We start from the raw sequence: 15,155 nt of genomic DNA, 5'->3' as shown, positions 1-15,155 counted from the left end.
CTTGGCTTTTAGGAATACAAATTCAGTGAATGCAATACTGATTATTAAGGCAAATCAGGAAACCATACATTAACTAAAAATGCTACATTCTCAAACATTTCATAAACATATAAAAGCTATATTTCAATTAATGTGATCTATGGGCACACTATTCATGCATAATATTATCTCCCTAAAGCTCGCTTGTGATAGACCCTCAGCCAATATGCAGCAAAAAACCCAAACTTATTTTTTGAATATATATATTTATAAATAAATACTGTTCATTATCAACAGTTATTTACAATTTTGCAACCCTATCTCCTTGGTTCGGCCTCACGAGGAGCTGGCTAAATGAGATTTGAATTCTGTCTGGTCGGGCCAGTTCTAAAAGAGGCACATAAAAAAAATTGAAATCATATGCCCTTATACTTTATCATGTAAAGAAAAAAGTAAATCATAAATGGGGTGTTCTGTTGTGATACCATGCAGGTCTAGATCCAAGACTAGGATTCTATAATTTGTAAACACTCTAAGAATCAAGCCAATAAATTTCGTTCTGTTGGGCCCTGGTTAACCATTAAAACTGTTCACACGGGTTTCCACATTGGCATTATCAAAAGTTAGTTAACTTGGGCATTACAGCAGAACATGGAACCACCTCGGTACACATCTCTGAATATTCAGGAATGAATCAGGAAAGCAGCTTATGGAATATGAGCAAAAAGGAAATCTTGACTGACTCGATACTTCTGCTTGAAGCACCATTTGATAACCTATTAGAAATGAAAGACTTATCGATGTCAATATTGGCAGCACATACACCAGATCAACTAGGTTCATTAATAACTGCTTCATGGACACGCATATTCTACAGATTACAAGAGCTAATCATTGCATGATACGCCAACCTTACATTTCTCAAGTTCCAGTTCCAACCATTCCACTGCCACTTTGAAAGAGGCTCTCAATTGAGTTGCAATGATGTCATACTAACAAACCGGATAAAGAAAAATATTTCATCCATGTTTCTAAGCACCAACAAACCTCTGCTATAAACAATTCACCAATGATATTAACATTGACACCAGAAACTATATCTCTTGATGCCTGAATCATAAGCAGACACTCTGTATGTATTTTATTCGGACTCTCCTATATTACCTCTTTGCTGGCTTCGAAAGACAAAATAAATATCTTCAGAAAGACAAAAAATGTGATAAAGAAAGCACAAGTAATATTTTAAGTAAATGACACAACATCAGGGGAAACTATGCAGTAAAAATGATTTGCATTTTTTTTTTGGAATACAGCAGAGTGTAAGTTTTGCTCCAAGTCATTCATTCTGTACATCAAATTCTTTAAAGCTTAAAAAGGTGGGAATTACATTATCATGAAAAAAGTATTTTAATGAATACGCATGTAATGGACTCAACATTAAAATCAACAGCTTGCATTGGTCTGTGTGGCAGAATGAGGTACTCAAATGGCCTAAGATCTGAGGTAATATAAGAAAGCAAAGGTAAAATCTTCACCTCTGTCTGCAGCTGTTCTTGGGGCAAGATACTTTATGTATATCACTGCACAACTGATTCAATTTATTTATGTGATTTCTCATCTTAATAAACTAGAAAAAGAAAAACTGAGAAACGAAAATAGTCATTAAATATTCACACCTTACTGGTCAGTGTATTGAAACAAATCTGATGCAGTTTAAAAAGATACACTTGGAAAAGACAAACTGGAAAAAACCCGAGGAGGCAGGTTGGCACAGTATGACAGCTTCTTACACATTCTTGTTACTTGCAGAACCAAAACTCCTCAGATTCCATTTGCAAATGCTGTTTTACACAGTGTCTCTGTCACAGAAAGTACTGTCTTACAGCACTGTGTTACTGAATGTTACCAGGTCAACTTTGAAAACCCAGAATAAAACAAAGCCAAAACCGACAGAAATCGCAAACATGCATTACTGACCACGCATTCTCAGGATGACCCCATTTGTTCAAAATACTTCATGCACATTTTGAAGAAAACTTGGACTTTTAAAAACCGGATTTTGTTTCCTTGGAAGAATGCAATTATTCACTGGCTGACAACAAAATGCTTTTGAAGCAAATAACGAAATTCACTTGGAGTCTTGGAATAGTATTAAGCACGATGTAATTGATTGCTTGGTCCCTTGTCAAAGTTTAGTCAAACTACACAAAATCCAGTCAAGTTGAGCTGCTCAACCTCTACTTGGCTATGTGTAAGAACACCATGAACATCACGGGTCAAACAAACCTTCACCAATGTTCAGGGACCATTATTTCACCAGCCATTTTATTTCACCACCTATTTCATTTCACACGAGACAAATTCTCATTTGATTACAATTTTAGGAATCTAATCTTTAAAGATATACATGAAGTAAGTAAAAACAAAATAAAAATAGCACTATGGACATTTGTACAGTTTTCAAGGTCTCATGTTGAGGAATTGCTTCGTAACTGGGACGTCAGCACCAATGTTCTGAAAAATTACAATAATGTCATCTAATTATATTACATCTTGGCGGGAAGAAAAATAAACTCTGGAATATTTACACGCTTGTGACTCCAAACCTAGTGAAATTCCCTGTAGAAAAATGAAAAGAAGAAAAACTGCTATAAAATCGACATCTTCATTTATCCCTAACCCCAAACGTGCATGAAAAATTTATTTTGAACTGAGTGGATTAAGGCCTACATTAGGGTTCATGCAACTTTCTGTTTCGAGAATTAGAGAGGTTCAGCAACTACAGTTTTAGCTGAGCTACATGTATGTGAACACAAAATGCCATGATGCTTGGACTATTTAGACATCAAGCAGTTAGATCAGAATACTGCAAGAAACTTCATCCTGCACTACGCATTCCACCACAGATCTCAGGTGAAAATAATCAGTAACAGTAACCAAAGGACGATACATGTGTGTTGATTTTCATGTAGGTTGACTTGAGTGGGATTTTGGAGAGATCAAGGTGTTCCCTATGCTCTCACCTGAGTGTCATGACACAAACGTCACTCTCAATCCTCCTCTCCTCTTGTCTGGGAAACATGTACCACAGTACCCTCCACACCGACCAGCCACCCGCTGGTTCAACTGTGATAAACAAATGTAACATAGCAATGGATAATCACAAGTGAACAACTTCAACAGATGACAATCCACAATTTCTGTTCATCACTGTGAACCTTTCTCTTTTTTTTTCCACTATGCTAAAATATCTGGTGTGGAAACTTTGGCATCTATGAGAATGAATCCTAGTGTTTATTTATTTGCAAACTGACTCAGACTCCAATGCAAGGTTGAATCCATTTGCCCAGAGCTGTATATAGAGAGAGTGGTGCCAACTTTGGATTTTTGGAACCAAAATGGCTGTCCATTATGTGTGCATTACAGAGTACAGCTTTTGTGTGCTAATATGTGAACCGATGCATTATACACCATTTGACTCTAATAAATCTAGACACTCGTGCCGCAACTCTCTCTATAAACAGCTCTGCTTTTGCCCACCCCTTCCCCCAACTGTAGACGTCTTACATGCCTGTATTAATCAGCTAATCCAACACTCATAATCCCTTACTCATTGGGAGTACTCGGTCAACATATCTCTACAAGACCGAGGTAAAACAATGAACAGCGCAAACATTGCTTAGCATATAAGAGAACACTGCTGAGCCGATTCTTGTGCTAAGCAAAACTAAGAACAGTACAGTCTCAAGCAATATACAGTACACTTTGCACAGCACTGTGACTGGTAGTCTTTCCCTTTTTGGGAAATTGTTTTCTGGTGAGCAAATGCTTGTGCTCAGGAATTCCATGAAATTGTCCCTTAACAGGTTGACTTCCTGAGGTAGCTTGCAAGGCTGCCCTCTGCAGTTCACTATAATCCCATGCAGGGTTTCCAAAGAAACCTGAAAACCAAAGTCCACAACGTTTTGAGGACTTTCCAGGACTAAATATGACACTTTTCATGACATTTAAGGTCATTTTGCGAGATATTTGGAATTATGAACTGGATGACTGTCATAGCCATTACTATAGACTAGCAAAGATACAGCCTGTGAATTTATCACAATTCCTTATCAAATTAAAAGCAGCCCATCAAAATCACCCCTATACGATCAGGATTTCCATGACTTTTTCCTTTGACAAGGGGATCGAAGACACCCTATTCCCCCCACCCCCCAATGTTCCATGATTTTCCGGAACAACTTCAAAGAAGTTTTCTGCATTATTCATGACCGTGGGAGCCCTGCCATAAAACATGTTCACATGACAAAAAGGTATCCTGTCGGTACGCACAAGGGGAACTGAAACAGAAGAAAGCTAGCGGAATACTGACCCTGTCTCTGGCTAGCCTTCTGGAGACGGCATAGCCCTCGGTGCCCCAGTCTACCTCGGGGGCCAACGCCAGCTGGGTACCGATCAGATTGATGTGGAAGCGGCCCTGCGGGCAATCAGACGAGCTGTAGCAGTCGCCTGCTGTAGCGTACGGGACAAACTTGCCATAACGCACATCGGCAAAAGTGCCATCCGATACTGGAAAGAAAGCAAGCAGAGATGGCATTGTATACAAAAAAGTACCACACTCTCTCAGCTGAGGCAAAACTCAATTTATATCACCAGACACAAAATGAGTGACTGTGGTGTCTGCTGCAACACTGAGTTTGAACTCTCACTAAGAAAGAGATTTCACTGCTAAAGTGAAAAAGTCTTACAACTAAGTAAGAGGTCCCGAGCTGGGTTCAAGTCCAACGAAGGAAAGCCTACCTTTTTTTTTTCCTAGAGAGAAGTAAGCAGACACCGCTGCATACTGTCACTTGAGGGCAAAAGTAATTCGTTAACACTTGTAGGCGGTTGAGTGTTTCTATAAATCCGTTATCAACAACACACTTCAAATGTTCGGCTGTGTTCAAATTAGACACTGTACCAGCAACATTTGTACGTTTGAAAAAAATTTCAATATTTCATGCAGTTTTACAAAGAAACAGTACAAACCAAACTGATCCGATATTTAATTTGCATATCAATCCAACTACATAATTTTCTTTCAAAGTTTGAACCACGTACAGCAATCCCTAAATCCAAATACACACTGTACAGCTCGGCATTTTCCCAAACCCAGTTGTCTCTCTTCAACATCATGCTAGAGTTCCCTGCAGCGACTGAAGTCATCCATTATCTCAAGGAGGATCTCTCGAGGTCCATCTCTCAAACTCTCCAGAGGCCACACACACGAGTGCACGCGAGCCGGCACAGGCAATCCCGCCTTGGGCTGATGGATGGGGCATTTCCTGGGAAACGAACTTGTTTTTCAGACCCCTTCCTACTTCCAAGTAGTGCCTGGCACCCTGGCTCCTCCAGGGTCAATTCAGATGTTTTTACCCAGATGGTTACAATCCATCATTCCCATTGGGTGACACTGAGAACTTTTTCTCGGCACAACTTATGCACACCATACACAAGCCAGACCACATCAATATCTGATAACATGAAAAGTGTGTAGACCCTATGGCCGAGCACTCAAACTGGAAAAAGCAGACTTTTTCCGAGTCCTTTCTACACAAGCCAGAAATCTGCTGGCCAGTACCAAATAACAGTTGCAAACAGCTTAGTAAATTTAGCTCATTTTGAAATAATTACAGTGCAAAACGAACTCATCATTTGATTTTCTTTCCCTCCTTTTCAAGCTATGTGATTTGAATTATTTTAACTTTATTCAATTCATTTATTTTTTTTTCCTTTGCTCAAACTTGACTTGAAGCAACAACCCACTTCCTACACTGGAGAGATTTCAAACCATAACATGATAGTAGAGATTTCTGTCTTACTTATGATTTCCATGCTGGTGATGTTCAGTCTCAGCTTGGTAAACGTCGTCAATCCAGCTTCTCTGTGTCCTTCATCTGTGCATTCACAGTCATCATTGCGATTGCCATTGTATGGACACTGTGTAGCTCGTAATAATCTGACCAAGACAGGAACACAAAGAAATTAGATACCATGATTCAAACAGGTAGCAAAGATTACAGTCCCCCCCACGTTAGTTGTTCAGAAGAGAACTCAAACTGGTTTCTTAACTGTTTCTAATAACTATGTTAGCGCTGCAATCTGCCATTCATATTCTGGTACAAAAATGCCTACTTTAATGTGTAACCTTGTGGTCACATCCTATCCTGAAATGTTTCAGATTCGCAACAATGTTTGAGGTTCCCACCGTTTTGGGTATATCTCGGCAAAGTTCTCCACCTCTCCTGCTGGTAAGGTGACAAATTCTGTGGGACCTTCGGTTGTCATGCTGTGACAGTAGACAGTCAGTGGTCTTCCCTGTACCAGAATGGAATACTCCTGGTCATCATGTAGGTTGCGTTGCAGCTGGATATCGCGACAGCTTTTAGGCTGACCTAGTAAAAAGAAAACAGGCATGATGAGCTAAAGGGGAAAGACTTCAGTGGGGCAGGGAGGGAGAACTTAGCTGGTCTCTGGCCTGTAGTTTTGAGCAGTTTGATTCCATTAGTACTGAAACCTGACAACTGCAACCAAGATAAAGCTGAAGCAGGCCTGCCCATCAGGGAGGACCAGGAAAGGCCAGCCCGCACCTCCATGCAAGCAGCTGTAGCCCCCCCCCCAAAAAAACCAACCATAAGCATCAAATTATCCATTATTCTTGTGATGCACCCCCCAGCTGGTACTGTGTCCCCTTCCCCCAATGCTTAAGGCTGGTGACAGGGCTGAACTACAGAAAGACACCATGACAACTTTGGCAACAGGCCTTGTTGTAAGGTTAATTTAGCAAAGCCCTCTTTCGGTCCTGCACACAGCCAATAGAAGAGCAAGAATGTCAAAGCTTGCCATGTTTTTGATTGACCTACATGGTTCATGATTGCAGACGTCCCTCGTCTCTGGCCGGATGGTGGGTGGTCCGCAGCTACTGGCAGGCTGTCGTCTCCCTTGGCGATCCCGACACTGAACCTTGCGTTCCTTGACACCGCCGCCACAATCCTTGGAACACTGAACACAGAAAATCAACAACAGCATTTAATAATGCACATCGCATCCTGTCTCTCCCAAGCAGTAACTGTGGAAAGAGCTGCGTTGAAGAACTGGAGAACTCTTGTTCATGTTTAGTAAAGAGTACACAAAATTGTTTGCTCCAGGAAACGTTACCACTGTTCTTGTGCTCACATCAAAGATATCGCACTCAAATTTAATGCTGCAGTGTGCTCAAGCAACCACTGGCTGTAACAGAATAACCTGTTGACTTACTCAGTGGGTTTAACCATGACTTCAAAATGTCTCAGGATCAGAGCAGGCACTCAGATAAATAATTCCTTTTTCCGAAGTTTACACCACTCTGTAACTGCTCCACATTGGTCTAGACAAGCCAAGCAGCGTGGACACTAAAGGGTAAACGTCACAAGAGGGCGCTCTTACCTGACTCCAGGGCCCCATCATCCAGCTCACGTCGGAGGAGCACAGACTGATGAAGCAGGATCGGATGTCCTGCGGCCTGCTCTCCTGATGACAGGTCTTGTCATCTGCCCGCATGACCCAGCCATCCGGGCTATAGGCTTGGCAGGTTACGGTCCGAGACTGCTGACCTGGCCCGCAGGCTGCCGAACACTGGTGAAAAGACGGCAAAGGTAATGCATTACATACCAAACCATGTCCAAATCTTGCATGTAGAGCAAGGTCTGGGGTGAGGCCAGAAGCAAATATGTGGGCATTTGCTGATACAGACATAGCCTTAAATATGGAAGCCTCTTCCACCTTAATAGTTTGCTTGTTCTAATTGCCTGTGACTTATCCGCACCACTGGTTTAACCTTTTCTGTTGTCTTTACATTAATTTTGTTTTTTTATGTGGAAAGAAGGCATTCCACAAATGGCTCCCACAATGAAAATCGTTCCACCGCCATTGAAGAAACCTCCATACTGCAATCTGTACAAAAAAACATAAACAGGAGGTCTCTAGTTGAAGTCGCACCCAATCACAACCTATGACCTTCAACCTTCTGTACTGACCTCTCCCCATGGCCCAGCCTGCCAGGCCAGCCAGGGTGCGTCACAGCTGTGAGTATTGCACTTATTGTTGTCTCTGGGCATGTGCTCCACTGCGCAGAGACCATTGTCCACTTCGTTGTCTCTGGAGTCAGTGCAGTGGACTTTCCGAAACTTGCGACCACCACCACAAGACTTGGAACACTGCAACAAGACAAGGAACAGATACGCAGGGATGATATTGGAAAGATTAAAAGCAATCCACAGTACATAGTTGATGGGTTGTAGTTATTGCAATAGTGAAATCACAAGACTTTTCAGGACTATTAATGCATGTAGCTACAAAGCATGGGTGTTCTCCAAAAAAGGCCATGAGTACATAGTATCTTGCAACTATTTGTATTGTTTTAGGGGCGGGGGATGCATAAAAGAAGCACACCAGAATAATTAAATCCAAGGAAATACAGATTTTTCGTGTCAAAAATCCTGATGCCAGATTAAAAACTATGACACTGCACATTCTTATTCTCATCTTCCAAACGTGTACAACTGTACAACTTTTGTTTCATTTGTATAACCATACTTAATACATTTGGATGTCAACCCGATAACTGTATCACTGTTTCATGTGCTGTGTACAACAATGAAAAAATGACCTGAAGAACTTTCCACTCAGTAATACCTGACTCCATCGGCCCTTCTTCCAGCGGTACTTCATGCACTGGGACCGTTTGCATCTCTTGGAGGTCTTGGGTTTCTTGTGAAGACACAGCGATTCCTCCACTACCTGATCTCCCAGCTGGCAGGTGGCTTGTCGCACTCGAACACCTCTGTCGCAAGTCACTGAACACTGAAAGAAAACAGAAAGTAATGAGAATATTCTCAATCTTTGGGAAAAAAGATCAGGGGGGTAAAAGAAAGCCCTCCTTTCTCTCTGAGCCATCTATTTTTTAACATGGCTTTAAAGCTGCATACTCCCCAGGGAGCTGAGATGCCATTTGGAATATTTAATGGGCCCAATGAAAAGGGGTAATGGGGGTAGTGGAAAAGGCTTTGATCTCAGTTGAAAGCACTGTATAAAAACCTGTTATGTTTATTATCATGATTGTTACTCATTGAAACGTCACAACCCATGGACATCTCAACATTTGTGCTTTTTATTTGTGAACAGTGGTGTGTTCTTCATTCAATTTCAAATAAAAGTACACTGAGCTGAGTTTGTATTCTATCCGACTTTTTCGACCATTTTAAAAGTCCTCTGTAATGCTGTGAAGGGCAAGCCTCTGAAAGCCTTACGTTAAGTGTGATGTAAATGTGACATGTGTTCACTGGTTCTTGGGCACTCAAAAGTCTAACGGCAAAATTTTGAAAGCCATTATTTTCCTACATAACGTTTTTGCTCCTTTTCTGCAGGCAATCCAGCACAACCTTGGATCTGTTCCTATACTTACATCACTCCATTTAGTGACTCTCCACTTTGGTCTCGGGCAAGTCTCCAGACGACATTCCTTAACTGAGGCAGGCTTGGCCATTCCCTCCATCTCACACTCCTCCTCCTGTCTCTCTTCTCCTGCTGCATCCTCGCAGCTGACTGTCCGACTCCGGTATCCCTTGTTGCACGTCACAGAGCACTGGCTCCAGTTACCAACAACCCACTTGGGTCTCAGCCTTGGGCAAAAAGCTTGCTGGCAATCAGTGTGTGTGGCAGGTTTGGGTAAGCCATCAGTCTCGCACTTGTCAGGCTCTAGAATTCCCATTGCATCTTCACAGGTAACCATTCTTTCTCGGGTGCCGATGCCACATGTTACTGAACACTTGGTCCAATCTCCAACGGTCCATCTCAGTCTTGAGATTGGACACTGGACCTGCTGGCAATCTGTCTGAGATATTGGCTTGGTAATCCCACTTGCCTCACACTCTTTGTCCTCCTTCTCATTTTCCAATTCGATGCAGCTCACTCTTCGCTCTCTGTAACCAACACCACAGGTGACCGAACAATCACTCCAATCTCCAACTGTCCATTTAGGTCTTATACACTCCGTCAGTTGGCACTCTCTCTGTGAGTCTGGTTTTGATTCCTCCCTCCAACACTCTTCATCCTGCATCTCATCTCCAGTATCGTCTTCACAGGTGACTGTCCTCTGTCTTGACCCGACACCACAAGTCACCGAGCAGTCACTCCACTCACTGACCCTCCATGTTGGTTGGGTGCACTCCATTTGCTGGCATTCGCTCAGTGTCTCTGGCTTGGTCAAACCCTCTGTCTCGCACACCTCGTCTCGCTTCCTGGTCCCTTCCCCATCTTCGCAGGTGACTGTCCTCTGTCTTGACCCAACACCACAAGTCACCGAACAGTCACTCCACTCACTGACCCTCCATGTTGGTTGGGTGCACTCCATTTGCTGGCATTCGCTCAGTGTCTCTGGCTTGGTCAAACCCTCTGTCTCGCACACCTCGTCTCGCTTCCTGGTCCCTTCCCCATCTTCGCAGGTGACTGTCCTCTGTCTTGACCCAACACCACAAGTCACCGAACAGTCACTCCACTCACTGACCCTCCATATGGAATGGGTGCATTCTGCTTGCTTGCATTCCCTCAGTGTCTCTGGCTTGGCCAAACCCTCTGTCTCGCACACCTCATGTCGCTTCCTGGTCCCTTCCCCATCTTCACAGGTTACTGTCCTCTGTCTTGACCCGACACCACAAGTCACCGAGCAGTCGCTCCATTCACTGACCCTCCATATGGGTTGGGTGCATTCTGCTTGCTTGCATTCCGTCAGTGTCTCTGGCTTGGCCAAACCCTCTGTCTCGCACACCTCATGTCGCTTCCTGGTCCCTTCCCCATCTTCACAGGTTACTGTCCTCTGTCTTGACCCGACACCACAAGTCACCGAGCAGTCGCTCCATTCACTGACCCTCCATATGGAATGGGTGCATTCTGCTTGCTTGCATTCCCTCAGTGTCTCTGGCTTGGCCAAACCCTCTGTCTCGCACACCTCATGTCGCTTCCTGGTCCCTTCCCCATCTTCACAGGTTACTGTCCTCTGTCTTGACCCGACACCACAAGTCACCGAGCAGTCGCTCCATTCACTGACCCTCCAGACCAAGCTGGGACACTCTTCCTCCTGGCAGTCCCTCTGGGTGGCAGGTTTCTCCACCCCTTCCTTCTCACACTCCTCGTCTTCCATAAGAGTTCCTGCTTCATCTTGGCAGGTTACCGTTCTCTGCTGGGTACCGGTGCCACAGGTCACTGAACACTGTATGAAAGATAAACACACAGAATATTGCTCTTCTTATTTATTTCTGGTAATGAAAGCAAGGATTCCTTAAAGAGCCCACGGCAAGCTTGAAGGATGCTGTAGAAGGAAGGCAGTGAAGATAGATGCAAAAGTGGCAGACAAATCCAGGTATTATGGGCCACATTGCAAATTCTAGCCTGGGTGGGATTGGAACCCTGGGCCACAAGGGTGGAGGTCAGGAAAGTACCACAACACCAGTGTCACTCTTCTGAAAGGTGTGAAGGTGCTAGCTAGCGAGCATACACTATACATCACTACAAAATCATCAATACAGACAACACGACTACTCTTATCATGTACATGTAACAGAAATTCATCTTTCTCCATCTTTCGGCACTGATGACAAAGTAAAGCTAAAAAAAAGTCAGTAAGTAGAGAAAACCTTCTTTAATAAGCTATACATTTAAGAAGAGAAGTTCTGTTTTGCTTTCAGATGAATTACTGTAATGAAATTTGAGTGTTCCTCAGAAAAAATATAGTTTGCTCAACCACATCTATTACATAGTTTTAACTATTTTATTTTTTATTTCAGGAGTTTTTGCGGGGGGGAATACATGCAAAGATATAAAGGAACAATTTTCCAAAAAAGTAACAATTTGTCCTGCTGATCGACAGTCCATTAGAAATGAAAATATCATGCATGATGGCCGCCCATATTGAGATTATCTTGCATATAATCGCAAGGTTCAAAATGGCACAGTGCCAAGTTCAGGTCCAACCCCCAAAAGTAAACTACAAGTTGGTAATGACGGGATCCAGTTACCAGCCTGTCACATAAATCAGTGTTCCTTGCCTTGCAGGAGGACAAACATCTGATTCAAGATTTTGGGTGCGACCCAACCAACAGACACCGCAGGGCAGCTGTGCCAGCCTTTATGGCTGGACTGGCACATTTCTTGAATGTCTTCCCGTGTGGCAATGCCAGTGGGTGATATTTAGGGTTAGGACTGGGAGTGGTTGACATTTGGCGGCTTAAAGTGTAGAAGTTAACTGGCGCACAACGGGAGGCTTGTGTGGTATAATACGTCCGAGAGAAGGGAAAAAAAGAAAGTTGAAAGTTAAAAGATTGGTTTGTCATCAACGGACCTTTTTGGTTGTTCCATGAAAACTCATTTAAATGAAAGAGGTTTGGGTTTCTCTGTTTGTGTGTGTGCGTGTGGGGGGGGGACATTCTTGTGGCTTTTCTTCACAGGGGTTACATCAGCAATATGCTCAGTGTTATTTCACAGAACTAATTCATCACACTGGTATGACATCTATAATTCTTGATAAGCTTCAAACTCTTCCCAGAAAATATTCAGACCAAAAATTTCAGCTATGAGCAAATTTCACACGGAAGACTTAAACCCACAAATTCTAGAATTCCAGGACCAACTGTGCCATCATGTCACTGAGATTAGGTGCATATCCCACAGGCAGCCTTTGACAGAAAGGGCAATGATAAAGAAGTCTTGTTGGGGGTTTGTATGTGACCTTCTTGTCTTGTATCCCTCACCACACTAGTTTGTCACAACACAGTAAACATATAACCCTCCCTGGAGCCAGCCACCTGGTAGACATATTGACAAGTGGGCCTACATATAGCAAGTTACAGGCCCATACTTATCACTATCCCTGGAGCTAAGAAATTATGATACTTGTGCAATGAAGATATTTGTAACACTGATTTTCATTTCTGAGTTTTGAGATATTAGTAGTGCATTAGTGAATTGAAATTTAGTTGTGATAATGACAATAACATAGATACTTTTAATGTACCTAATATAAAGGTAAAATAGGCCCCAAAATTAGTAAATGAGGGCCAGTATAAAGGTTGACGCCAAAGCCACATCTCAAGTTGAGCATGTGTACAACCCAGCAGATACATGTGGAACATAGAACGCCCCTATGCTTCACATCATTCAAGAGTAGTGTTTTGATAAATAATGAAATGCCTTCCTTTATCCTTGATGAAGATTTCACAAATGCTGAACGCCACTCAGTACCAATTTAGCGACCTGAATCTGCGTACACATGCTGAAGCGCCCTCCAACCCATTTTACACCCAACTGGCGATTCAAGCAGCACAGTCACTTTAACACTGTTTAATACTCTTGGGAGCAAATGCGGAGAGGGAATATTTAAAATTTGATTTCCATCCAATTCTGTCTGAATCACACATAGTAGGTCAAGGTAATCCATCCCCAGGGGTTGAATATTACAGGTCACCACGGCGATGACGGATGGCATTTACGAGATAAACTATCCAAGGCATTTTTTTTCTCTCCCTCGTCTCCTGTAGATTCCTTTCAGCTCTTGGTATGTACATGTATGTGCAGGTCTAACATCTGTTCGCTGGAATGGTTGGCAGACAGTGTGGCAATCATAAATTTCTCACCACGTTTGCAATTTGAATGGGGGGACAGATGCTGAAAATGGCTATGAAATTGGGTACTAACTAGAAGTTTTGATCCCATCAATCACAAAAAAACTGATAGAAAGTAGGTTTGCAGTAGCACCATGGACGTATCTCTTTTGTGAGTATTTGCGGTTCTGAAAAGAACCAAAAATAAACTGGTTGAAGGATCTGCTCCTTGCACTCAAATTTTAGCCTTTTTCTACAGAAAAAAAATTCAAAGGGCATTTTGGGAGGGGGGGGGGGGAAATTTCAACATCATTTTCCCAGTCAATTAAACGTGTTCACATCACTGGCTGTAACTCTTTGCGATGAGATGGGAAAAATGACCAGAGCTTTTTCAGATCGAAAAAGAACTATTACAAGATCAACACAATGTAGGCTGTAACCAGCTAAGTGGTGGAGATGAACTCCCTAGTCTTTGGCGGAACTTCATAGCCCCAAGGGGAATGATGGGGGCCTTCTGAAGTGTCTCTTTGCCCCTTTTTTCCCCCAGACATACTGACAAATATTATTATCTCCCACACCTAACCCCCAGAAACACTCAAATTTCCTTGGAATTCTCCTGGGTGGTATGGGCATCCGGGCGACCTCCGACCTCTGTGGAGGAAGGGGGAAGGGGGAACCAGAGGGGCCAACATGTCACAAATTATCAGACCAAATTAACACCTTAATGGTTCCAATTCCTGCTTTTTGCCCTGGGCCAGACTTGTCTGAAACAGTGACTTGTTTTAAGATTAGACTAGAACTAAGACTAAAAAGAATCCACTAGGTGGTCATTCTGTACACATGCTACTTGAAAATGTGTTCAATTTTTTTCTGAAACGTTTAACCAAAAAGTTCAGAGTTGGAGCAAATGGCTTTCAAACTTTGTGAAGGGACATTGTAAATTGTAAAATGTACTCCCTTTGAACCTACAATACCCACATCACCGTGACCCTCACTTATAACTTTTGTAGCTATTAACAGCCTGGAAGACTTCTTGAAAAGTTTAAGAGGTCCTTGTTGTCAAACCCCAAAGCACTCCAGACACCAAACATCCCTTAGCTAAACAAACACAACTTGAGAGGGGAAGAGGTCCTGGAAAGTTGAAGAAGGTCAAACAGGACTTGATCCACTCCTGCAATAAACAATCATTCAAGGAGGTCCAAGCTCCCTTGTTGAGGTGAGGAGAGAGGAGGGGGGGTGGGCAGCAGAGGCAGGCACTGCACTGTTCCAGCTGAACAAGAAGACTGATCACAGAAATCATGGAGCTCCATGCAGAAATTGACAGGTGCAAAAAGTGAACCTGCTACCTGTCTGATCAATGCTCTATCAACACAGCTTTCAAGCCCCATGCTGGTAGCCTATGTTTTATCTTTTTAAGATGAGAAAAGAAGATAGAACCATAAATCATTGTACACATGTGGTCTTTAATCCTGCTTGGCCCAAGCAATACAGAAATACTGTCAAAAG

At 42.8% G+C, this 15,155-nt stretch overlaps 1 protein-coding gene across 1 annotated transcript in view; it reads right to left on the bottom strand.

Annotated features, from left to right (window-relative positions):
* Nucleotides 1-1,078: 1,078 nt before the first annotated feature.
* Nucleotides 1,079-15,155, bottom strand: part of LOC110989211 (A disintegrin and metalloproteinase with thrombospondin motifs 9-like) — a 144,284-nt gene continuing 130,207 nt past the window's right edge. Inside the window, exons 40-49 of the mRNA XM_087135790.1 lie at nt 9,461-11,263; nt 8,692-8,859; nt 8,034-8,213; nt 7,444-7,632; nt 6,882-7,020; nt 6,227-6,413; nt 5,841-5,977; nt 4,352-4,548; nt 3,003-3,105; nt 1,079-2,598 (exon numbers count right to left, since the gene is read on the bottom strand). Coding sequence (XP_086991916.1) covers nt 3,010-3,105; nt 4,352-4,548; nt 5,841-5,977; nt 6,227-6,413; nt 6,882-7,020; nt 7,444-7,632; nt 8,034-8,213; nt 8,692-8,859; nt 9,461-11,263 — 3,096 coding nt within the window. The 3' untranslated portion in view covers nt 1,079-2,598; nt 3,003-3,009. The remainder of the gene's footprint in view (nt 2,599-3,002; nt 3,106-4,351; nt 4,549-5,840; nt 5,978-6,226; nt 6,414-6,881; nt 7,021-7,443; nt 7,633-8,033; nt 8,214-8,691; nt 8,860-9,460; nt 11,264-15,155) is intronic.

Source organism: Acanthaster planci, linkage group LG04 (genome assembly GCF_054643075.1).
Source record: "Acanthaster planci isolate LZ-2023a linkage group LG04, COTS_SCS, whole genome shotgun sequence".
In the NCBI taxonomy this organism is placed as follows: Eukaryota; Metazoa; Echinodermata; class Asteroidea; order Valvatida; family Acanthasteridae; genus Acanthaster; species Acanthaster planci.
This window is presented reverse-complemented; position numbering and strand designations above follow the sequence as displayed.